The sequence below is a fragment of the Capra hircus genome, chromosome 11 (genome assembly GCF_001704415.2).
Source record: "Capra hircus breed San Clemente chromosome 11, ASM170441v1, whole genome shotgun sequence".
In the NCBI taxonomy this organism is placed as follows: Eukaryota; Metazoa; Chordata; class Mammalia; order Artiodactyla; family Bovidae; genus Capra; species Capra hircus.
Window position 1 is genome coordinate 20,537,000 of NC_030818.1, and position 26,575 is coordinate 20,563,574.

The 26,575-nt window shown below is 37.9% G+C and overlaps 1 protein-coding gene across 4 annotated transcripts in view; it reads right to left on the reverse strand.

Annotated features, from left to right (window-relative positions):
* The window catches only part of ATL2 (atlastin GTPase 2), a 68,000-nt gene that overhangs the window by 16,408 nt on the left and 25,017 nt on the right, over positions 1-26,575 (reverse strand). For 3 of the 4 annotated variants that reach the window (XM_018055139.1, XM_018055136.1, XM_018055137.1), the window contains exons 2-4: positions 22,552-22,796; positions 919-1,053; positions 572-676 (exon numbers count right to left, since the gene is read on the reverse strand). In XM_018055139.1, the coding sequence (XP_017910628.1) occupies positions 572-676; positions 919-1,053; positions 22,552-22,796 (485 nt within the window). The remainder of the gene's footprint in view (positions 1-571; positions 677-918; positions 1,054-22,551; positions 22,797-26,575) is intronic. The other variant, XM_018055138.1, reaches the window with a different exon arrangement.

The window sequence follows — 26,575 nt, forward strand, 5'->3', positions numbered from 1 at the left end:
GAAAAGAATTTTACTCCTTTCTAAGTGGAAACAGGTGCTATCCTAGATTATATAAACATCACTTAGGTTTCCTAAGTTAAATATGACCCTAGTTTATTATATAAACATACCTCCATTCATTCAAATAATCAAGTACTAGTTGCCATGCACATCAAGTAGAAAACTAATTTTAATTACTTGGTTTTGCTGTTTGGTCGATTTAGCCAAAAAATAAAAATACACTCTACATTTTACTGTATCTGGCAGCCACAGTATCAACTGAATATCCTTGAGTTCAATTAAGGATAATATACAATAATATATACTCCTTAAAAAAAAGAGCATTGATGCTACAACAAAATACCAAAGACACTGGCTACTGGTTCACTGCTTCCCTGCTAAGCACTTAAAAGTACAAAATTTCACATTGTAAGCCCAGACAGCAAGCACAGAAACCTAAGTGAGCAATAAGAAATGTAAACAGTTTCTCTAATTTTAGTCCTTCTTTTCTTCCATCAAATAGCATTCTGAGGAAGAGCAAAGGTATTAGAGTTGTGTGAACTGATCATGCTAGAGCATCCCTGTGTCTCACCTGAACAGAACTAGTCATGGTGCTCAGAGCAAACACTGTGGCACAATCCTTGATAGTTGACTGGCTATCAAAGGCACCCTGGGTATCCATTAGCAGCACAGCCACCTAGGAATTTAAAAGTTTGAAATACTAAGTAAAAACTCACCAACAGTGATTTATGAAAGTCAAATATAAAACGGTTACCATAAATATCAGTAATTAAGTCAAGAAAAGTACATATCTCACACATTTTGACATAATATTCCACATGTTTAAGTTATCAGATAATAAGAGTTCTGTGTTGTTTTGCTCAAGAAATAAGGAAGAAAAAACAGTTAAAAAAAAAAAAACTATAAAAAGAATTTTACTTTTGTTCCATTAGGTCTCTCAATCACAAATACTTCATTCCAGACTTGTATGCCTGTTGTTTCTCTTTCGCAACCACCTCGCCATGTAAAGCCAGTCAATGGTTCATTGTTTCCACCAATCCAACTCTGAGAATCCTGTTGAAATCAAGCATAAATATAAAATAAAACACACAAAAATAAGAACTCAAAAGGAATGTAGGAAATCACCCAATCTTTACAACATTGTAAATCAACTACACTTCAATAAAAATTTTAGGAAAAAAAGAAATAAATCATCCACTCCTTATTTTATAGATAAGGCCGGTACATCCAGGGAGATAAAATATACTGTAACATTAAACAAGCAGTTACAAAAACGGTCCCAAATCCCACATCCTTCACAGAGGGACCTGAACCTTCTCACATCTGCTCACATTTTCACACTCTAGGCTTCTAGATAAGTGGGGTCACACCCACTTTTCCCACTTTGGAAAGACTTCCTATGTTCAAAATCATAAAAATAAGATACCAGCTATTTTGACACCTCCTTCTACAAAACCAAGTTCCAGACAGAATGACTGTCAAAACAGCACTGCTCTCTTAGAATAGCTTATACTAAAATGTTTTCACACTGCCTTAATTTTCTCTTCAAAAAACATCAACTTTAAAAATAACCACAAGACTTGTATAAAATCTGATTCAAACAATCCAACTATAAGTCTTTTTCAAAACCAAAAGGGAAATCTGAATCCACACTGGGTATTGTATTAGATGGTGTTAAGCTGGGGTAAAGATGACTGTGTGACGTAATAATGGCTCTGAGGTTGTAATAATAATAATAATAATAAAGCCTTATCTAGTTACAGTAAATAAATAAGTAAAAGGGCAGAGAGGAAAACAGATGAAATAAGACCAGGAAAATGTTGGTGGGTACACTGGAGTTCATTATAAGCTACTATTTTGGGGTATATTTAAATTTTTCTATAATAAAATGTTTCAGCACATACATTACAGGACTAAACTGTTGTAATATTATAAAATTACATGAAATTTAATATACCATAAGCTAATTTATCTAGAAAATTAAATCTGGAATGATAAATGAGTTAACTTTGACATATATTAAGAGCCCTCTACTTTAAGTATATTTAAAGCCCATATACCCTTTTCTCAAAGTACCACCCCTCACAGGAAAAATTCCTTTGTTTCAGAAATACTTCTAATAAGCTTTACTATATAGTCCAAAATAGATAACAAAGCTCCAATTAGGGGTGGAGAAAGATGTGTAAGGTGGACTTAATGAGGAAAAGGCGGGAGAAAGTGTTGCCCAAATTATCACTACTTAATATGAAGATCAGTCTTAAACATCAGTAGGCTTCCCTGGTGGCTCAGATGGTAAAACACAAACCATCTATAATTATTATTCCACAAAACTCCATCCCCAGTAGTTACCAATCCTATCACTTACAAAATTCTCTTGGACTCTCTTCTTCACTTTCAGTATTTTCAACTTAAGACCCTCATCCTCTGTTGGCCACAAGGCTGACACATGGTACAACTCTCTTTATACTATATACTACTGACCTGTGCTTCAAGAAGCACCCTTCACAGGGATCAGAAGATTAACAGTACACCCTAGATAAGCCCAATTATAGTCTTGCACTAACTATACTTTTTAGATGCTCCAAATCACCTTGGACCTCCCTGCTGTACCCTCCAACCCATCCTTCCCAACTGTCACTTAATGTTCTCAACAAGAAACCTAAAATCATGCCATGGTCCCGCTAAAAAGCCATCTGTGGCTCCCCATTTCTTTACAGGACCATCTGGAGACCTGTTGTATACAATCCACCTTTACATTCCCTATCTCTGCTCCTAAAGTACCCCCAACACACATACACATCTTCCAGTTTGTCCCACAACAAAAAAGGTCAATATTCCCAAATACATAGGTTGCTTAGCATCGCTATGCCTTTGCTCCATCTGGTCTCAGCCTAGACTGAGCGGGTGGTCAGGAAAAGAAACTCCAACTTTTCTGAACTCTTAAAGCCTATTACTGACACTTCAGGTGGCTCCCTTTAAATGGCTTTGCACTGCAGTGAAAGGTTAAGTATTGTGAGCACGGGTTATAAACTCCATCTGATTTACAAACCTGTTTCTACCAAAGTGCCTTCCTTATTCTACGTTCTCACACGTAGTACCTCATTCCCCAACAATGGCAAACTGATATTTAATGAACTGATTCAACCTACACAAGTAACTTAAAAGAATTTATCCTATTAGAGAAATCTGCTTTTATTCTACATATTACTTAATTTTACTTATTTTTTTCCCCTATTTCTTCTGTGAGAATTTAAGTTCCATGAAGAAAAAAGTTTCTGTCATTTTTTTCCTCTCAAAACACAGGATAGTATCCCCAGAACACAGAATAGTGCCTGGCTCGCAGTAGGTACTCAAAATATTTGCTCAATAAATACATTAAATTTTTTTAATTATTAAGCTTCAACATGTTCCTTTTTGCACATGGGTAAGAGAGATGGAAGAAATAAAATCCTTTCAATCACTGCTAGAAACAATACATGAATAAGAGAGTAAAGCTAAATTTTAAAAAGTATAGATGACTGAAATCATAGGCTAAGTAAGATGCTTGTTAACCTTACTATCTCCAAAAGAACTTTAAAAAGAACTGGTGTTTCATTAAAAAAAAGATGTACTAACTATATATTACTCTTCTTGGTTTACCCTGTAATGGAGATGTTTACTGCATTGCTAGTGTTCAGCCACTAAGTCGCCCAACTCTTTGTGACTCCACCCACTACAGCACATCAGGTTTCCCTGTCCCTCACTATCTCCTGGACTTTGCTCAAACTGATGTCATTGGGTTGGTGATGCCATTCAACCATCTCATCCTCTGTTGCCCACTTCTCCTCCTGCCCTCAGTCTTTCCCAGCATCAGAGTCTTTTCCAATGAGTCGGCTCTTCACATCAGATCGATGCGAGTACTGGAGCTCCAGCTTCACCATTAGTCCTTCAATGAACGTTCAGGGTTGATTTCCTTTAGGATTGACTGGTTTGACTCCTTGCTCTTCAAGGGACTCTCAAGAGTCTTCTCCATCACCACAGTTCGAAAGCATCAATTCTTCAGTGCTCAACTGAAGCCTGCCAGGCTTCTCTGTCCATGTAATTCTCCAGGCAAGATTACCATTTCCCCTCTAGGGTATCTTCCCAACCCAGGGATCAAACCTGGGTCTCCCACACTGCCGGCAGGTCCTTTACTGTTTGAGCCACCACAGCTTTGACTATACGGACCTTTGTCAGCAAAGTGATGTCTCTGTTTTTTAATACGCTGTCTAGGTTTGTCATAGCTTTCCTTCCAAGAAGCAAGCATCTTTTAATTTCATGGCTGCAATTACCATCTGCAGTGATTTTGGAGCCTGAGAAAATAAAGTCTGTCAATATCTCCACTTTTCCCCCATCTATTTGCCATGAAGTGATGGGACCGGATGCCATGATTTACTTTTTTGAATGCTGAGTTTTAAGCCAGCTTTTTTACTCTTCTCTTTCACCCTCATCAAGAGGCTCTTTAGTTCCTCTTAGCTTTCTGCCATTAGAGTGATATCATCTGCATATCTGAAGTTGTTGATATTTCTCCTGGCAATCTAGATTCCAGCTTGTGTGCTTCCTTCAGCCCGCATTTCTCATGATGCACTCTGAATAGAAATAAGCAAGGTGACAATATACAGCCTTGACATATTCCTTCCCTAATTCTGAACTGGTCCATTATTCCACATCCAGTTCTAACTGTTGTTTCTTGACCTGTACACAGGTTTCTCAGGAGGCAGGTAAAGTGGTCTTGTAGTCCCATCTCGTTAAGAATTTTCCACAGCTTGTTGTGATCCACAGTCAAAGGCGTTAGTGTAGTCAATGAAGCAGAAGTACTAAATTGATCAGTCAATAAAAGAATGAGAAAAAAGGTAAATCAGAGAACCTAGCTAATTAAAACCAGTTAAGTTTTGACATTTCAAAACATGAAATTAAGAAGTCTTGTTATTTCTCTAACATACTGAACACTGGTATATTTAATAAGTCATTCAACAAATATTTATTGAACCCCTACTGTGTGCCAGCCACTGTTCTAGATTCAAGGGACAGAGCAGTGAAAAAGAACAAATATCTCTGCCCTCAGGAGCATGTTAATGAATTTGAGAAGGAGCCTCGCTCATAACAGATACTGTCTGCTGTCATAAGTTAGCAGAAGCAAACTTAAGACCTTGAAAAACAGTAACCTGATACCATTTATTAATACAGGTACAAAAACTAAAAATTTCAAAAATTATCTTAATCCTCCAGTTAAAAAAAAAAAAAGCTTACTGAATAAGTCCCAGTTGCAAAAGGCATCTCAGCTGGAAAGACTTGAACTTTGAATGTAGTCAAATATTATAGTGAATAAACACAAATCCTTGCCAAAAAGACTCACCAATATAATATAATTATCAACAATAAAGAACCCCCACCTGCTCTAAACAATAAGAAACAAATTCTTATTTCACCATAGGAAAGATAACATTCTCTAGCAACAAAGTGAAACAAAATCTAGGTTAATCTGCACACTGAGTTGGTGGTCCAGCCAGGTCTCCTAACTTCAACAACGGGCAGGCCAGAAGACAAAGGTGCACTGAGAAGCCTAACAACTCAACACACCTATAAGGAAAATGGACAGAAGGATGAAATTAAAGATCCAAGTAGCTGTACAACAAAATGGCAGATCCTTCCAAGCTATGCAGCATTCCTCATAAAAACATAACAGATAAAAATCTTAATCTGTATAAACTAGTACCTAACTTAGGAGGTAGGTTATTAACAGCAAACACCCAAACGATAGAATAAGCTAATATTAACATTCTGACCACCAAGCATAACTTAAAGAGTTTTCATTTGAATACGTAAGACTACTCTGCAAGTCCTAGAGCAAATTAAGAAACATTAGACTTTGAAAACAACTTTAAAACTGTCTAACATCTTACCCATCTCCTCATCCAACTCTTCCCTTTTGGGGCTGGACAGACAGATAGCATAATGACTGACCTAAGTCACAAGCTCAGACAAAGGACAACTATATCAACTTAGCTACACGCCAAAGAAGAATAAGTTTAAATAATCTTTTTTTCTTATGATTCTGGTTAAACGATGACCTTGACCTGGAAGACACGCTTAGTAAAATAAGCCAGATACAAAATAACAAAATTGTATGATTATACTTACATGAAATATCTAGAGTAGTTAAACTCATAGAGACAGAAAGTGGAAAAGCAGTTATCAGGGGCTGGAGGAAAGAGTTTATTGTGTACAGATCTTCAGTCTGGGAAAATGAAAAAGTTCTGGTGATGACTGCACAATAATATGAACAGTCTTAATGCCATTAAATTGTACACTTAAAAGTGACTAAAAAGGGAAATTGTTATGCATTTTTCAACCACAATTTTTCAAGTGTACTTAAGTGCTACTAGAACAGGAAAGGGAAAACACTTCTAGTTTGGTGTTGAGACCTGATTTTATAGCCTTCCACTGGACTTCTGGTCTCAGTGCTCCCATGTATAAAGCTAATGTAAAAAAGTGGATCAGCCTCACAACAAGAAAAAAGCTCAACATGAAAATCAATGACCTTTCTTTCTTTGATCAGAGAATCAGGGTCACAGGGAAAATTGCACACTGAACTCTGGAGAGAGGCCAATACAAAGAATTGCAAGCCGAAAGTCAGTTTACCAGAAGCAGAAACTCCTAGAGCAAACTGAAGAAACACTTAAATTAATATGGACAAACTGCTGGAAGCTAAAGGAAACTAGCTTGAGACCTAAGAGCTCCTGTGGAGGTTCATTTTTACCACAAGAAGTTCCCTGAGGTTCTCTCTGTTTGTTTTGAACCTGCCACATGGTTTGTGGAATCTTAGTTCCTCGACCAGGGATTGAACCCAAGCCATGGCAGTGAAAGCACTGAGCCCCAAAGAACTGGACCACCAGGGAATTCCCTGTAACCATTTTCAAACACACACAGGGCAAGTAAGCCCTGAGAGCAGTCCCCACTAACAAAGGCCAGCCCTTCAAGGCAAACTACCTGATCAGAGCTTTATCTAACTCTGGGAAAGTCCAATTCATCAACTCCAGTTCCCTCTAGCCTTCCTGTTTCAAGCAAAGGGAGAAAAAAAATTTCTGAAGGTCACAGCCCAGGGACTCAGGTCCACTTACAAAACTGAGATTTAATAATAAAATGATAAAGCTCTCCTCACACACACATTACCACCACATCAATCAATGGATTACAACTGACACAGCGGCAAGACACAGATTCTATTTAAGGAGTTCTTAGGGAAACCCAAGGACAATGGAGGAGGGGAGAGAGTATCGAAGTCTATGGGATCTAAAGCAGCAAACATTAAAAACATCTCCGAGCTAGAACTAGATTAACGTAAAATTTCATAGTAAAAGCTTAACTCTCAGTTCCGATTTTCTGATAGTTCATGTCTGATAAGTACAGTTCAGTTCAGTTGCTCAGTCGTGTCCGACTCTGCGACCCCATGAATCGCAGCACGCCAGGCCTCCCTGTCCATCACCAACTCCTGGAGTTCACTCAGACTCATGTCCATCGAGTCCGTGATGCCATCCAGCCATCTCATCCTCTGTCGTCTCCTTCTCCTCCTGCCCCCAATCCCTCCCAGCATCACAGTCTTTTCCAGTGAGTCAACTCTTCGCATGAGGTGGCCAAAGTACTGGAGTTTCAGCTTTGGCATCATTCCTTCCAAAGAAATCCCAGGGCTGATCTCCTTCAGAATGGACTGGTTGGATCTCCTTGCAGTCCAAGAGACTCTCAAGAGTCTTCTCCAACACCACAGTTCAAAAGCATCAATTCTTCGGCACTCAGCCTTCTTCACAGTCCAACTCTCACATCCATACATGACCACTGGAAAAACCATAGCCTTGACTAGACAGACTTTAGTCGGCAAAGTAATGTCTCTGCTTTTGAATATGCTATCTAGGTTGGTCATAACTTTTCTTCCAAGGAGTAAGCGTCTTTTAATTTCATGGCTGCAGCCACCATCTGCACTGATTTTGGAGCCCCCAAAAATAAAGTCTGACACTGTTTCCTACTTCCCATGAAGTGATGTGACCAGATGCCGTCATCTTCGTTTTCTGAATGTTGAGCTTTAAGCCAACTTTTTCACTCTCCTCTTTCACTTTCAAGAGGCTTTTTGGTTCCTCTTCACTTTCTGCCATAAGGGTGGTGTCATCTGCATATCTGAGGTTATTGATATTTCTCCCGGCAATCTTGATTCCAGCTTGTGTTTCTTCCAGTCCAGCGTTTCTCATGATGTACTCTGCATAGAAGTTAAATAAGCAGGGTGACAATATACAGCCTTGACGTACTCCTTTTCATATCTGGAACCATTCTGTTGTTCCATGTCCAGTTCTAACTGTTGCTTCCTGACTTGCATACAGATTTCTCAAGAGGCAGGTCAGGTGGTCTGGTATTCCCATCTCTTTCAGAATTTTCCACAGTTTCTTGTGATCCACACAGTCAAAGGCTTTGGCATAGTCAATAAAGCAGAAATAGATGTTCTTCTGGAACTCTCTTGCTTTTTTGATGATCTAGCAGATGTTGGCAATTTGATCTCTGGTTCCTTTGCCTTTTCTAAAACCAGCTTGAACATCAGGAAGTTCACGGTTCACATATTGCTGAAGCCTGGCTTCCTCATCAAAAGGTGAGGGAAAACAGACTGATGAGACAAAGCAATCAAAAGAATCAAACTCAGGTATGATGTAGATTTTGAAATATTAGACAGGAAATTTAAAGTAATAAGGTAAATATCATAAAAGTTCTAATTTTAAAAAGTGGAAACCATGTAAAAACAAGTAATATAAGCAGAGAGATGGAAACTCTGAGAAAGAATCAAAAGAAAATGTTAGATAGAAAAAATACTATTATAGAAATAAAGAATACCTTTAATATACCTGGGCTTTCCTTGTAGCTCAGCTGGTAAAGAATCCGCTTTGCAATGCGGAGACCTGGGTTCAATCTCTGGGTTGGGAAGACCCGCTGGAGAAGGGAAAAGCTACCCACTCCAGTATTCTGGCCTGGAGAATTCCATGGACTGTATAGTCCCTGGGGTCATAAAGAGCTGGACACCACTGAACGACTTTCACTTTTAATATACTTATCCACAGACTGGACACATCAACAAAAGAATCAGTGAACACAAACATGTATCAACAAAAACTTCCCAAACTGAAATGCATAGACAAAAAAGGATAAGAATAACAGAAGAGACTATTCAAGAACTGTGGGACAATTATAAAAAGGTATAAATAGTTATGGCTTCCCTGGTGGCGCAGTGGTAAAGAATCTGCTTGCAAGCAGGAGATATGGGTTCAATCAATATATAGGAAGGTATACTGGAGGAGGAGATGGCAACCCACTCCAGTATTCTTGCCTGGAAAAGCCTATGGACAGGGGAGCCGGGTGGGCTATAGTTATAGTCCATGGGGTCATAAAGAGTCGGACACGACTGAGTGACTAAACCAGTAAATAGATATAATGGGAATACCAGAAGGAGAAGGGGAAAAAGCATAAAAGAAACATCAGAAGTAATCAATTCAGTTCAGTCGCTCAGTCATATCTGACTCTGCCACCATGGGCTGCAGCACACCAGGCTTCCCTGCCTATTACCAACTTCTGGAGCTTGCTCAAACTCATGTCCATCGAGTCGGTGATACCATCCAACCATCTCACCCTCTTGTCAGCCCCTTCTCCTCCTGCCTTCAATCTTTCCCAGCATCAGGGTCTTTTCAAATGAGTCAGTTCTTCACATCAGGTGGCCAAAGTACTGAAGTTTCAGCTTCAACATCAGACCTTCCAATGAATATTCAGGACTGATTTCCTTTAGGATGGACTGGTTGAATCTTCTTGCAGTCCAAGGGACTCTCAAGAATCTTCTCCAACACCACAGTTCCAATGCATCAATTCTTCGGTGCTCAGCTTTCTTTATAGTCCAACTCTCATATCCACACATGACTACTGGAAAAACCATAGCTTGACTAGATAGACCTTTGTCAGCAAAGTAGCATCTCTGCCTTTTAGTATGCTGTCTAGGTTGGTCATAACTTTTCTTCCAAGGAGCAAATGTCTTTAATTTCATGGTAATAATGGCTGAGAATCTTCTAAAATTAATGACAAATACTAAAGAACAGATCTAAGACAATCAGATAACACCAAGGCATATCACAGCCTAACTGCAAAATGACAAAGACTAAAAGGAAATCCCAAAAGAAAACAAAGACAAAAACACTTATATCTATGGAGGATCAAAGAACGATAAGAATCACTTTGGACTTCTAGTCTGAAACCATACCAACAGGAAGAAAATGGAATGAAATATGTAAAGTGTTAAAAGAAAAAAGCCACCAACCTAAAATTCTGTATCCAGTAAAGTTATCCTATAAAAGTGAAGGAGAAATAAATTCTTCCTCAGATAAAAAATGAAGGATGTTGTCACCAGTACACCTGCCTTGTAAGAAATGTTAAAAGTTCTTCACAAAGAAAGAAAATAACAACGCTGGAAACTCAGACACATATATAAAAGAATATCAGAGAAAGACAAGAAAATCTTTTATTCTTCCCTTAATTCATCTAATAGACAACAGCATGTCCAAAGTTCTAATTGCAACAATGTATTAGGTGATTATGGTACATACAGAGAGGAAATTAACAACATAAGGTATAGCAGGGAGGCACTGGGAATACTCTGTCATAAGGTACCTGTACTACCCATAAAGCAGTATAGTAATATTCTAAAAGCAAACTTAGATCAGTTGTAAATGTATATTGCAAACTCCAGGCAATTAGATTATTTTAATGTTTAAATAAATAAATACACTAAGAAAGAACAGAATGTGGAATCACATAAAATAGCGAATTAAAGCTAAAGAAGGCAGAAAAGAGAATAAAAAAGAACCAACAAATATCAATAATCACTTCAGAAATGCATGACTGAAATAAACCAGTTAAATGAAAGAAACTGTCATTGGATTAAAAATAAATCCAACTATTTGCTCTCCACAAAAAAAAACCAGTTTAGACACAAAGAAAAGGAATGGAGAAAGAGACACAATGCTGCTACTGCTAAGTCGCTTCAGTCGTGTCCAACTCTGTGCGACCCCATAGACAGGAGCCCACCAGGCTCCCCCGTCCCTGGGATTCTCCAGGCAAGAACACTGGAGTGGCTTGCCATTTCCTTCTCCAATGCACGCTAACACTAATCAAATAAAAGCTAGAGTAGCTATACTAATTTCAGACAGAGCTGACTTTAAGACGAGGAAATTATCATTATAAAGAGCAGTAATACATAACGATAAAAGGAGTCATTTCTCCAGAAAAACTTGACAATTTTCAATGTGCTTAATAAGAAAGCATCAAAATATAAGAGGCAAAAACTGAATTCCAAGGAGAAACAAGAAAATCCGCTATTACACTTGGAGACGTCAACACCCCTCAATCAGTAATTGACAGATTCAGAAGACAAACTATCAGTTCCCTGATAGTACAGTTGGTAAAGAATCCGCCTGCAATGCAAGAGACCCTGGTTCGATTCCTGGGTGGGGAAGACCCACTGGAGAAGGAACAGGCTACCCACTCCAGTATTCTTGGGCTTCCTTTGTGGCTCAGCTGGTGAAGAATCCACCTGCCATGTGGGAGACCCGGGTTCGATGACTGGATTGGGAAGATCCCCTGGAGAAAGGAAAGCCTACCCACTCCAGTATTCTGGCCTGGAGAATTCCATGGACTATACAGTCCATGGCGGCAAAGAGTAGGACATGGCTGAGCGACTTTCACTTTCAAGGATACAGCTGAACTAAACAGCACCAACATTCAAGCAGATCTAACTGACCTTATAGAATCCTTCATCCAACAATGGACTACACATTCCTCTCAGTCTCATACAGAACATTTCCCAAAACAGAACCCTGAACAGATCATACAAAGCATGCTATCAGACCACAAATGAATTAAACTAGAGACCAATAATGTAAACATAGCTGGAAAACCCCACAATAGTAGAAGTGTACACAACACACTTCTAAATAACACATGGGTCAAAAAAATCCCAACAGAAAATTTTAAGTATTTTGAACTAAATGAGAAAAACAACTTATGAAAAACAGGTGAAATGCAGTGACAGCAATGATTAGAAAAGAATTTATGGAACTGGGTGCACATATTAGGAAAGAGATCCAAAACCAAAACTAGAATAGTAATTTTTAACTTAAAGAAGCAGAATAAAACTACAGCAGAAACCTTAATAACACTGAACACAAGAAAAAAGGGTATCAAGACAACAGGAAAAAAAAAATCAAACCAAAGCTGGTCCTTTAAAAGATCAATAAAATTGTTTTGAGAGAGAAAAGATAAAAATATCAGAAATTAGAAGAGTCAAAACTACTAATTTCATGGACTTTAGAAAGATAATAAAAGAATATTAAGAACAATTCTATGCCCACAATTTTGATAACTGACTTGAAGTGGACTGATTATTTGTAAGAAATAACCTACCAAACTCACATGAGGAAAAAAATACATCTGAATAGGTCTGTACCTACTAATGAAATTTAATCAACAATTAATAATCTTCAAAGAAGAATGAACTAACTTCAGACAGTTTCACTGCTAAGTTCTTCCAAACATTTAAGGAAGAAATGATACTAGTTCTCTCTAAACTTTTCCAAGACATAGAAGCAGAGGGAATACTTCCTAATTCATTCTATGAGGCTAGTGCTATCTTAATATCAAAACCAAATGAAGACATTTAAAAAAAAGAAAACTAAAGACCAATATATTTCAGGAATATAGATGTAACAATACTCAACAAAATACTAGAAAATTGAATCCAACAATGTATAAAAAGAATTATATACCACAACTAAGTGGACTATTCTAGGGATGCAAGGCTAACTCAACATTCAAAAAATTAATATGATCCATTTCATTGAAAACGTGAGAAAGTTCCAGAAAAACATCTATTTCTGCTGTACTGACTATGCCAAAGCCTCTGACTGTGTGGATTACAACAAACTGTGGAAAATTCATAAAAGAGATAGGAATACCAGACCACCTGACCTGCCACCTGAGAAATCTGTATGCAGGTCAAGAAGCAACAGTTAGAACTAGACATGGAACAACAGACAGGTTCCAAATTGGGAAATAAGTATATCAAGGCTGTATATTGTCACTCTGCTTATTTAACTTATGTGCAGAGAACATCATGAGAAATGCTGGACTGGATGAAGCCCAGTTGGAATCAAGATTGCCAGAAGAAATATCAGTAACTTCAGATACACAGATGATATCACCCTTATGGCAGAAAGTGAAAAAGAACTAAAGAGCCTCTTGATTAAAGTGAAAAAGGAGAGTGAAAAAGTTGCCTTAATACTCAACATTCAGAAAACTAAGATCATGGCATCTGGTCCCAACCACTTCATGGCAAACAGATGGGGAAACAATGGAAACAGTGTCAGACTTTATTTTGGGGGGCTCCAAAATCACTGCAGATGGTGACTTGCAGCCATGCAATTAAAAGACGTTTGCTCCTTGGAAGAAAAGTCATGACCAATCTAGACAGCATATTAAAAAGCAGAGATAGTCCTTTGCCGACAAAGGTCCATCTAGTCAAGGCTATGGTTTTTCCAGTAGTCACGTATGGATGTGAGAGTTGGACTATAAAGAAAGCTGAGCACCGAAGAATTGATGCTTTAGAACTGTGGTGTTGGAGAAGACTCTTGAGAGTCCCTTGGACTGCAAGGAGATCCAACCAGTCCGTCGTAAAGGAAATCAGTCCTGAATATTCACTGGAAGGACTGATGCTGAAGCTGAAGCTCCAATACTTTCGCCACCTGATGCAAAGAACTGACTCATTTGAAAAGACCCTGATGTTGGGAATGAGTGAAGGCAGGAGAAGGGCCCGACAGAGGATGAGATGGTTAATGGCATCACCAACTCGATGGACATGAGTTTGAGTAGGCTCCGGGAGTTGGTGACAGATAGGGAAGCCTCACATGCTGCAGTCCAGGGGTCACAAACAGTCAGACACAACTGAGACTGAACTGATCAAATCAACAGACTAAAGAAAAACCATATGATCGTATGAATAGATGCAGAAAAGGCATCTGACAAAATCCAACATCCATTCATGATTTAAAAAGCAAACAAAAACTGTCTTAGCACACTAGAAAGAGAGAACTTCCTGAACCTAACAATATCTCTAAAACAATTCACACACAGTGGTGAAAACCTAAGTGTTTCTCCCTAAAGGTTAGGAAAGCAAGAAGAAGACATGCTCTTATCACCTGTATTCATCATTGTACTGGAGATTCTAGCCAGGACAATCAGCCAAGAAAAAGAGATAAGAGGTACTCAGATTGGAAGGGGAAAAGGAAAACTATATTTACAGATGACATGGTCTTATATATATATATAAAAAAACATTTAAAAAGTCCACTAAAAAGCTATTTGAATGAATAAATAAGTTAAACAAGATTTCAGGATAAAAGATCAACATAAAAATATCAATTGTATACTTACAACGAACAACCTGAAAATGAAATTAAGAAAACAATTCTATTTGTAACATCATCAAATGAGGAGTAAATTTAACAAAAGTATAAAAAATACAAACTACAAAACATTTTACCCCCCAAGCTGGATTTATTTATTTAAAGATAATCCACATAAATGGAAAAACATGCCATGTTCAAAGATCAAAGTGCTTAATATTCAGACAACATTACCCAAACTAATCTTTTAGATTCAATACAATCACCAAAAGAATCCCAACTAACCTCCCACAGAAAATGACAGGCTAAGTCCAAAATACATACTGAATTGCAAGGGACCTAGAACAACCTTGAGAGAAGAAAAATGAAAAAATAAGAGAACTCATTTCCTGTTTTGAAAACTTACTATAAAGCAACAGTAATCAAGACATTCTAGTACCGGCTTAGAATAGACCAACACAATAGAATTGAGAGTGCAGAAATAGTCACATGTCTATGACCAACTAATTGTCAACAAGGGTGCCAAGAGCATTCAATGGGAAGATAGCCTTTCCAACAAGTGGTGCTGGGACAACTGGATAAGCACATCCAAAAGAATGAAGCTGAACCCTTATATCATACCATTATCATTCATTATTACATATTAATGTACTATATACATAATTAGTAAAAATATGTTAAATTAACATATTGATAATTATAGGATCAGTCATAAGCCAAAGGTGGAGACAACCCACTAACAATGAATGGATAAAGAAAATGAGGTATATTTATACAACAGAATATTATTCATTCTTAAGAAGGAAGGAAGCACCAGTAATACTAGAGCATGTAAACAAACATTTAAAACATTATGCTAAGTGAAAGAAACAAATCACAAAAGACAGCATATTATATGACTTCATTTATATGTATGCCCAGAATAGGCAGAATCAGAGAGACAGAAAATAAGATCATAGCTCCTTAGGGCAAGAGGCTGGGAGAAGAGGTTATAGGGGATAGGTGGGTTAACAGCTTAAAAAGTACAGGGCTTCATATTTTTCATTCTGAGGTGATAAAAATGTTCTAAAATTTATTGTGATGATGATTATACAACTGTGAATATACTAAAATCATGGGACTGTATATTATAGGTTTCAAGTAGATGAAATTATATATTATATGCGAATCATACTTCAATAAAGCTGTTAAAAGAAAAACAAAGTATCAAATACACTTAGTACACCAACTTAACAAGAGACTCCCAGTCATACAAAACCCAGCCTATAACAAACACTACAGAAGTCTAAGAGGAAAAAGAATGGTCCACCGGCAGTTCTGCTAAATGTCCACATACTACTGCAACGTGGCATAAACCCTATTATTTTAACTTGCTTCTTGACAAAAGGATTACAGTGAACATTCCCTAACGCTTCTATAGAAAATACATCCTATTAACTACAGAAAGAAACATGGCAAGAAAAAAAATGTTTTAAAGAGTGAGAAAAAAGAAATCTTGAACTAGAACTCACTGAGTCAAACATCGAAACTGTCCCAGGGGGAACAGGGGAATGAAGCAGGGAGTTAATCACTTAAAAATTTCTTTCTCCTCCAAAAAAAGTTAGTATTAAGGACCTTAAATTCTATAAAACTGTTTTAACTCCCCAAATGTTTTAAAGCTGGTGTTTGAGTAATCAGTGCTTATGTATAAGAGTATATTATTTGAGATATTCTTCAAAAAAATGACCTCATAAAGCCAATTATTTTAGAGAAAGTAAATTTTCACTTGCAAGAACAAATACTTTGGAATAGAAAAAGGTCTACTGGAAAAAATAATTAATGCTCTCTCAAGTACAAAACTGAAATAAATGATAACATAGGTATAACACTTTTGATATCACAAAACAGGCAGTACATACATTTGGGGCTTAAAACTAGAAAGGTATTTCAAAGGCTGACAGATGACTGAACATTTTCAGGGAACAGATTCAGAAATGCAACCAAGAAAGGCCCTCCTAAAACATGGCAATAAGGACTTTGAACAACGTATTGTAGCCTACTTCACGTCTTCTGATTCCTCTGGCTTTGACAACATCTGATGAAGCCTTCTAAGTGAAATTACACTAATTTTAAATCTGCATATGAAAGAACAGAAATATACAATTCAGAAATCAAGGGAAAATCTAATATGCTAACAGAAAGAAAGTAGTCAATAGTCCACATAACCTCTATACCCAACTCTTTAGTGTATTGTCAGCAGACAAAATAAGCCCACCAATTTTTATTTTTCCTTACTGAATCTTAAAACTCTGACCAAGTTCTGCCTGCTTCTTACAGAAGCAAAAATAGTAACAATATCAAATTTTCAATTTCAGCAGTTTGTTACATAAGTTATATTCAGTGTATCACTTGGAATAGGTGAAATATTCAAAAGCAAATTCAGTTAAAGCAATAATTAAATGAATAAGCTAAACTTTTACATTAAATCTGGCAATTTTATGAGCATATGAACCTGAACTAAGTGATGCCTTAAAATTTTTTAAATGCACATCTATCAGAATGGCTACTTGCCAGTATTGTTTTATAAAATGCAAAGGAACTGTAAGTCTTCACACATCGCTGATGAGAGTACAAAATTGGTAAAACCACTACTGAAAAAATTTTGATCCTAACATTCCTACTCCTGGGTATAAACTCAACAGAAATAAGTGCTGACATCACCAAGACTTTTATAAGAACATTCATTACAGCTTAATCCATAACAAACAAAAATTACCAACAACCCATAAGTCTGTCAATTCAGTTCAGTTGCTCAGTCGTGTCCGACTCTTCGCAACCCCATGGACTGCAGCATGCCAGGACCCCCTGTCCATCACCAACTTCCGGAGTTTACCCAAACTCATGTCCATCGAGTCGGTGATGCCATCCAACCGTTTCATCCTCTGTCATCCCCTTTTCCTCCCACCCCCAATCCTTCCCAGCATCAGGGTCTTTTCAAATGAGTCAATTCTTTGCATGAGGTAGCCAAAATACTGGAGCTTCAGCTTCAACATCAGTCCTTCCAATGAACACTCAGGACTGATCTCCTTTAGGATGGACTGGTGGGATCTCCTTGCAGTCCAAGGGACTCTCAACAGTCTTCTCCAACACCACAGTTCAAAAGCATCAATTCTTCGGCACTCAGCTTTCTTTATAGTCCAACTCGCACATCCATATGTGATTACTGGGAAAACCTTAGCCTTAACTAGATGGACCTTTGTTAGCAAAGTAATGTCTCTGCTTTTTAATATGCTGTCTAGGTTGGTCATAACTTTCCTTCCAAGGAGTAAGCGTCTCTCAATTTCATGGCTGCAATCACCATCTGCAGTGATTTTGGAGCCCCCCCCCAAAATTAAAGTCTGCCACTGTTTCCATTGTTTCCCCATCTATTTCCCATGAAGTGATGGGACCAGATGCCATGATCTTAGTTTTCTGAATGTTGAGTTTTAAGCCAACTATTTCACTCTCCTCTTTCACTTTCATCAAGAGGCTCTTTAGTTCTTCGATTTCTTCCATAAGGGTGGTGTCATCTGCATATCTGAGGTTATTGATATTTCTCCCGGCAATCTTGATTCCAGCTTGGGCTTCATCCAGCCGGGCATTTCTCATGATGTATTCTGCGTGTAAGTTAAATAAGCAGGGTGACAAAATACAGCCTTGAAGTACTCCTTTCCTGATTCAGAACCAGTCTGTTGTTCCACATCCAGTTCTAACTGCTGCTTCCTGATCTGCATACAGATTACTCCAGAGGCAGGTCAGGTGGTCTGGTATTCCACCTCTTTCAGAATTTTCCACAGTTTACTGTGATTCACATAGTCAAAGGCTTTGGCATAGTCAATAAAGCAGAAACAGATGTTTTTCTGGAACTCTCTTGCTTTTTCAATGATCCAGCGGATGGCAATTTGATCTCTGGGTCCTCTGCCTTTTTTAAAACCAGCTTGAATTTCTGGAAGTTCACGCTTCACATATTGCTGAAGCCTGGCTTGGAGAATTTTGGGCATTACTTTACTAGCATGTGAGATGAGTGCAATTGTGCAGTTGTTTGATCATTCTTTGGCATTGCCTTTCTTTGGGATTGGAATGAAAACTGACCTTTGCCAGGCCTATGGTATCTTCATCCAATGAAATACCACTCAGCAATTAAAAAAGCAATTACTGATACATGCAACAACATGAATCTCTTAGACTTAATATTAAGTGAAAGAAACCAGACACGAGTGCACACTTTATGATTACATTTATATGAAATTCAAAAGTAGACAAAACTGATTGATGGCAATTTAAGTCAGAACAGCAGTGGCTCCTGAGAGCTGGAAATAGTAGTAACTAGGAGAAAGAACAAGAGAGCCTTCTGGAGTGCTGAAAGTGCTGCTTTTCTTTATCTGAGAGGCAGTGGTCACAAAAGTATAACTCAATAAAAATTCACTGGCTGTACTAAGGCTTACCTACTTTGCTATATTTAACTCACACCACAAAATAAAAATAATAATTAAGTGACCCTAGGAAGAAACTTACAAAAGCATTATTCTTCCTCTAAATACATTTCTTTTTTAGAAAGCACAAGAAACCAAGTTTTTTTTTCATAGATTAACATTTCCAAGTCTTAATCTCAGATATTACTAGCCTTAGAGAAAAACGTGAAACCAAGTTCAACATCCCATATACTGATCCTGATATAGTCGTGCTTTTGGCAAATTATATGTAGTAACACATATAATCCTTAAAGATAGTTCCTACTCTTGATCTCTGGAAGAAGTTCTGGGAGCAGCTCTTAAAATGGAAAAGAATAAAAACTATAGATAAGTCCCCTTAAAGTGCCACTAGAAATTATGATATAAACAGAGTCAAAACTCTTACTTATTAGGCACAGATACCAGTGGGCAGCAAGAAAAGTTATCAGGCATGTACTCCTGTCAGTCTACTTCAATTTCTTAAGTAAACAATGAAAAGTAAACACTTAAAAAAGAACAACTGAGTGTAAGTATATAAATGGACCAAACATCATCTTACATAATAGTTTCTAGAATAAAGGCTCTGGCGTCCAATGGCCTGCCTTGGAATCCCGGCTGTGCCACTTACTCTGAGTTTCATTCTTCAACTCCAGGCTGAAATGCTAACACAACTCCAAAGCGTTACTGTGAATACTGAGATAATACCTGCTAAATGCTTAGGAATCAGAATACCCAGAAATCAGTAAAGATTTAAAACCTGTTACGTGAGAAAATAACATGTGCCTCCTCATAGAAGAAAGTATCATCTATGAAATGCTCTTGCCAAAAAGTCAAATCTGAGTCTGATCTAGGTTCAACTAACAATTTACAGGAAATTCACAGAACAAAAGAACAAGAAAACTGCACCAATGGGGTAAAATCAGCAAACCCAGAATGGGAAACTCTGTAAGACCAACAATCAAATTTTTTAACAAATAAGTTTACCAAGGAAAAGAAATGGAAGAAAATCTTAAAAGAATTAAAATCACTTTTTGCTAAAAATTATTAAGTACATGGGCATTAACTGTCTACTTTTATACATTAAAAATTGCTCACAAAAGTTTTTTAAAAAATAAGGAATGATTAAAAATAAATTTAAAAAATAAGAAATATTTTAAAAGGGAAGCAATTCTATAAAGGATTAAGAATCCTTATCTAAAACAGCTCCCATTACTTAGTGTTCAATATATCCCCCAAATCAAGTTTTACTAATTTAATTCTACATTACGTTTCTACCTTCCTCAACTGATTCTTGAAATTGGAATCACTTTCATATGATCACTTGATCAACATTCTTCTAGCAATTCCTACTGACAACAGAGTAATCTACTTTTCTTTGGAAACACGTGAAGCAAAAATCAGCTTATTAAAACTTATTAGGATTATCCACTGACAATTAAATGGATTGAAAAAATGTATAATTATATAATGGAGTATCAAAGTAACAAAAACAATGGACTATCACAGATGCAAAAACATGGGTAGTTCACAGATATGTTAATGAAATAAACCAAACATAAACCCATATCTTATGATTTCATTCATGTGAAGTTCAAAAACAGACAAAATTAGCCTGGGGTGAGAGTTCAGAATAGTGGTTACCTTTGAAGATATCAGCTGAGAAGGCTACAACAATGTGTAAGGTTCTACACTGTCTATTAGTTCAGAAATAACAAATATGACACAGGTGTGGGCTGCTACGCCCCCTCTGAACAGCCACTACTAACTGATCAGAGATCAAATAAGAAATTGCACCTAAGGTGAAACTTGCTAGGCAAGTGATCTAAGTTTCCTTCCCCTTCTAACATTCTATCTGTCACCTACTTGGAATCAAACACACTTGCAGTGAACAGCGCAGACACAGACAGATACAATATACACAAGCTAACTTAAGAATTTAGAGCCTCAAAATACAGAAATTCATCATCTTTAAATGTAGTCTTTTTTTCTTTTTTTTAAAGAATAAGTCATTATACATTTCTCTATTTCAGATGTAAAATTGTGGAAAATAATCAAGTTTAAGTGGAAAAACTTTACCGTTTCTTTCTCAACTCCCAATTTCTGCAAAATAGTGTTCTTTAACATGAACTATATCCTTGATCCTCAGGTGTATTTAAGTATGCCTGCAGAGATTCCTACAAAAAGAATACTGAAAAACTTCCTAGAAAATCAACTAGGAATGTTTGCCTTATTACTTAATCTCAAGGTACATACACAGCCAGTTACAGATTTTACACAGAATTCGTAAAGATGTACACCACGACAGATGTTTAGACAATTACATAATTCTAAGTGTTACTTCCAGCACCTTCATGTGGCCTTCTTAACATTTAAAGCCTCTTACTATAAAGCCGCTCCCCCCTAAGTGTTCCACTCCAAAATTTCAATTCCTCCTTCTTGGTTCCTATCAAACTCTCATTCCCTCAGCCCAACTTTCAACTATTAGAAAAATATTCTGACTCAAGTCGGGGGGAAATTTTTTTTTTTTGCTCTTTTTCCAGAGGAGAAAGTCGAAGTCAGGGAAAGGGAAGGAAATTAACAATTGTCTGGAAAATAACAACTGTTCAAAAAGTGAAAATAGAAAGGGTGATTCATTAGTCAAAACAGAAAATAAGTGCTTACTATGGGACAGAGGATGAGATGGCTGGATGGCATCACTGACTCGATGGACGGGAGTCTGAGTGAACTCTGGGAGTTGGTGATGGACAGGGAGGCCTGGCGTGCTGCGATTCATGGGGTTGCAAAGAGTAGGGCACGACTGAGCGACTGAACTGATCTGATGGGCCAATTACAGTGCCAGGCACGAGAGAGATGGTAATCAAGATAAGGCCACTCCTAACAGAGGTTACACCAGCCAGGAAAAATAAGTAACTAAAGGAGTATCAATGTAACACATGACCTGAGCCATACAGTCATAACATAGTCTTAGAAATCACGGAAGGCTTCCGATGAAAAGATAAGCCAACAATACAGCAACATCTGAGAGATAATATGACGTAGTCAAGAACTGCAAAAACTACAGAGGCAAGGAATGAGGCTTAGAGATCATGGAAGGCCATGGAAGTCACTTTAAGGAACTGAATCTTAGCTCAAAAAGAAAAATTCTCTAAAGGAGACTTATTTGAGGAGCATAAGTATACCTTTTCAGAAGTCTCTATCAGCCTACTTCACCCATTACTGCAAAGGTGATCAAGAAGGGGAAGGTGTGAGGAAATACAAAAAAGGAGAGACTGAACAATGCTCAGGAAATTTAAAGTATACTCAGACATTCTGAGTTAGAGTTACAGTGCTTGGAACACACTGAACACAGGTGCTCAATCATATGCCTCAATATGTACTACCTGCAAAGAGGAATTATGGAGATAGGAGATGAAGAAGAATCAAGAGCTCAAACAAACTTACATTACTATCTTAACTGAGAAGTCTTATCAAGAACTATATCTTTTGAAACTAAAGATACAGCTCTTACTGCTTTTTATCTATTATTTTTAAACAAGACTGGTTGGTAATTTTTGTTTTTAACTTGGTTCAATTTAAAAGACACTATTCACCTTGTTATACATATATCTAAGCATGAAGTCCAGTAGAAATGATTTCCCTTTACGAAAAGCTCCTGCCACGGATACCACTACTATGTTTAGATCTCGTATGTGCTCCTGTAGTAATATCTGCTCCAAAGCTTCTTCATCAAGCTCAAAGTTATGGTCATCTTCATGTGCAAGAACAATCTGTACTGGACATGGTTTCTTCATAACCTCATCAGAGTTTACTAGGTCATCATCTTCATAATTCTCACCTAGAGTTAAAAAAGAGAGAAAACAGGTTACTTTAATTCCTGCATTCTAAACTTTTTCCTAAAGGACCACAACTAAAGAAAAATTTCAAGTAACTTCTTCCCCATTATAGGTCACTTGGAAATAGTTACAAAAGTGATGCTCAAATACATATTGAACGTCTCACTCCCTCTATAGTATCAGATAGGACCAAGAATACCAATCACTTTCCTACTATATATACAGATAAGCAGCAATACTAAATATGGCTCAATTAAGTCTTAACAGCTAAATGTGAGCACCACTGTTCTTGAACACTGGATTCATCCATAAACAACTTCTGCTACTGGATGCACACAGAAACTATCAATTTCACCTGATAATTCGGATTCCATTCTTCCTCCCAGACTCACTTAGAGATAATTTCAAATTTACAAAGACTAAAATATATATTTATTTATGTGTGTGAATATATATAAACATATACATATATATATATAATTGTTAAGATCCTAAGAAGTTTTCCAAAATGGCACATGATAAAGCTAATGGGTCCTAATTTAATAAAAGTTACCTAAAAGAATAGCCTTCCTTATTAAAACAGAGCACATGATTAATGTTTCAGTGGAAGACACAAAGAAACAAGAAGGACAATTAGTGAGGGACAGAGTTTCATTTGCCTCTAGGACCCTTTCTCACCAAACACCATAGACAGCCCTTCAAAATTACATAACTCCTAAGAAACAGCTAGCTCAGTTGGTAAAGAATCTGCCTGCAATGCAGGAGACCCCAGTTCAACTCGTGCGTTGGGAAGATCCCCTGGAGAAGGGAAAGGCTACCCACTCCAGTATTCTGGCCTGGAGAATTCCACATACTGTATAGCCCATGGGGTTGCAAAGAGTCGGACACAACTGAGCGACTTTCACTAAGAAACAGCTACATAAACTCTTTTGTTCACCCAGCACACAAGAAGTTAACCTTTGCAGAAGAACTTTACTGAATAGAGATGAAAAAGTAACAACAGGATATGTAACAGAAGAGAGAATTTTCTAAAGTTTAGGTTTCTATTTTGTTTTTTTGAACCCACCAAATAGCTAGTTTCGGCTTCCCTGGTGACTCAGTGGTAAAGAACCTGCCTGCCAATGCAGGAGACGCAGGTTAAATCTCTGCGTTGGGAAGATCATCTGGTAAAGGAAATGGCAACCCACTCCAGTATTCCTGCCTGGGAAACCCCATGGACCGTGGAGCCTGGTGGGCTACAGTTCATGGGGTCACAAAAGAGTTGGACATAACTTAGTGATTAAACAACAAACAGCTAGTTTCAGAGGCTATGTACAATAACACCTTGTCTGCCTTTCTTCCCTATCAACTGCTTGATCCCACTAGCACATTCCTGGGGGATCTGATCCTTTCCCACTTCAGTGTCTTTAAGGGACTCTCCCCCTTGAGCTTGTCTACTCAGTGCCAGTTTCCAATCTAAGGAAATATATGGCATCTACGACGTTCAACCCAGTGACAGCCTCTCCTCTCAGAGGAGACGACAGCCAGTCCACTGAGGAGTGGCACACTATTAGGGTGCCAATATCAGTCCACAAAGACACTATTCTCAGAGCAAAGATACATACCTACATTAATGAATTTTTAGTCTCTTTACAAAAAGAAACATCTAGCTTTTGTGATTTCCAAAGACTATTAGAGACTTTGGGCTTCCCAGGTGACAAAGAACCCACCTGCCAATGCAGGTTTAATCACTGGGTGGGAAGATCCCCTGGAGGGGGAAATGGCAACTCACTCCAGTATTCTTGCCTGAAATATTCCACGGACAGGGGAGCCTGGCAGGCTACAGTCCATGGGGTCACAAGGAGTTGGACACGATGAGGCGACTGAGTATGCATGCACGTTAGAGCCTTTACCTTCACTTTATGAGGCACATTTAACTGTACAAAGTAAAAGCAACACTATTTCAAAAAAAAAAAAGAAAATGTTTGATATTTTTTAGAAGGGTAATAGCTTGATTTTAAAAAACAAAATTTTATACACAGAATGGTTAATTTAATAAAACTGATAAAATACAAAAATTTAATTAAAATTTTTTAAAAATCACTGTTACAGAGGATTAACAGCTAAAATCGTACACATGCCTCACAAAATCCTGTTCAGTTCAATTCAGTTCAGTCGCTCAGTCATGAATGACTCTGCCACCCCAAAGGCTACAGCATGCCAGGCTTCCCTGTCCACCACCAACTCCTGGAGCTTGTTCAAACTCATGTCCAATGAGTCGGTGATGCCATCTAACCATCTCATCCTCTGTCCCGCCCCTTCTCCTGCCTTCAGTCTTTCCCAGCATCACGACCTTTTCTATTGAGTCAGTTCTTTGCATCAGGTGGCCAAAGTATTGGAGCTTCAGCTTCAGCATCAGTCCTTCCAATGAATATTCAGGATTTCCTTTAGAATGGACTGGTTTGATCTCCTTGCAGTCCAAGGAGCTCGTAAGGGTCTTTTCCAACACCACAGCTCAAAGCATCAATTCTTTGGCGGTCAGCTTTCTTTATGGTAGCTCAGAGGTTAAAGCGTCTGTCTGCAATGCGGGAGACCTGGGTTCCATCCCTGGGTTGGGAAGATCCCCTGGAGAAGGAAATGGCAATCCACTCCAGTATTCTTGCCTGGAGAATCCCATGGATGGAGGAGCTTGGTGGGCTACAGTCCACGGGGTCTCAAAGAGTCGGACCCAACTGAGCGACTTCACTTTCACTTTAACTTTTCTTTACGGTCCAATTCTCACATCCATACGTGATTACTGGAAAAACCATAGCTTTTGACTAGATGGACCTTTGTCATACAACCCTGTACTCACTGCCAAATCTCTCCTGCCCCATTTGGTGCTATTTTCCCCTCTGTAAACTACAGATAGACAAGCTAGCCTTTTTCAGAGTCTTATGTCACTAAACTTTTTCTAGACTCATATTTCACCATGCTATTCCTCTGTATGGAATACTCTTTCCCATGCTGTTCCCCTAATTAATTCCTTAAGCCTCAGTTTAAATGTCATTGCCTCATGAGTATCTTCTCCCAAGGTTCCTAGTCCTCCTACACTCCCCCAAATTTTATCCACCCATCATTTGAATATTTATGTAAGTGCTTATTTATTATATGTCCCCCCTAGATTACCAACCCTTGCTTAACACTCTCAATTAGCTTCCCACTGTAACCGGAAAAAAAGAGGGGAAAAAAAAAAATCTTCTAAGTTCCTGGTCACAGCCTCCACAGTTCTGGGCAATCTAGCCCTCCTGCTGTTCCTTGAATAGGCCAAACCTGTTCCCCACCTTAAAATCTTTGTCTTTGTTCTTCCCTGTCTGGAAAGCTCTGTCCTTGGAAATTCAAGTGGCTTGCCTCTCCATCGTTTAGGTGTCACTGCAAATGTTATCCCCTCCATGTGGCTTTCACTCTGTCTAAATTACAGATCCTACCCATCACTTTAACAGAACAGGGTTTTTCTCCCCACAGCCTTTTTTCAGTATTTAAAAATGACCTTTTTTCATTCATTGACATGTGTCCATCATAGCTCCTCCTTCTGCATAGAAGGTGCAGGCCACCAAAAAAAGGATCCTAATCACCCTGTTGACTACTCTTGCTCTTAGCGTTTGAAAACCGCCTAGCACCTAGCAAGTGTTTAATAAATATTTATTGAATGAATGAAATGTACATATTTTACTCAGGAGTTTTACACATGCCTCTTCCCACCCATTTTATAAGCAAATTTAACAATCATTTAATTAGTTTGGGAAATACTTCTAGCAACTTA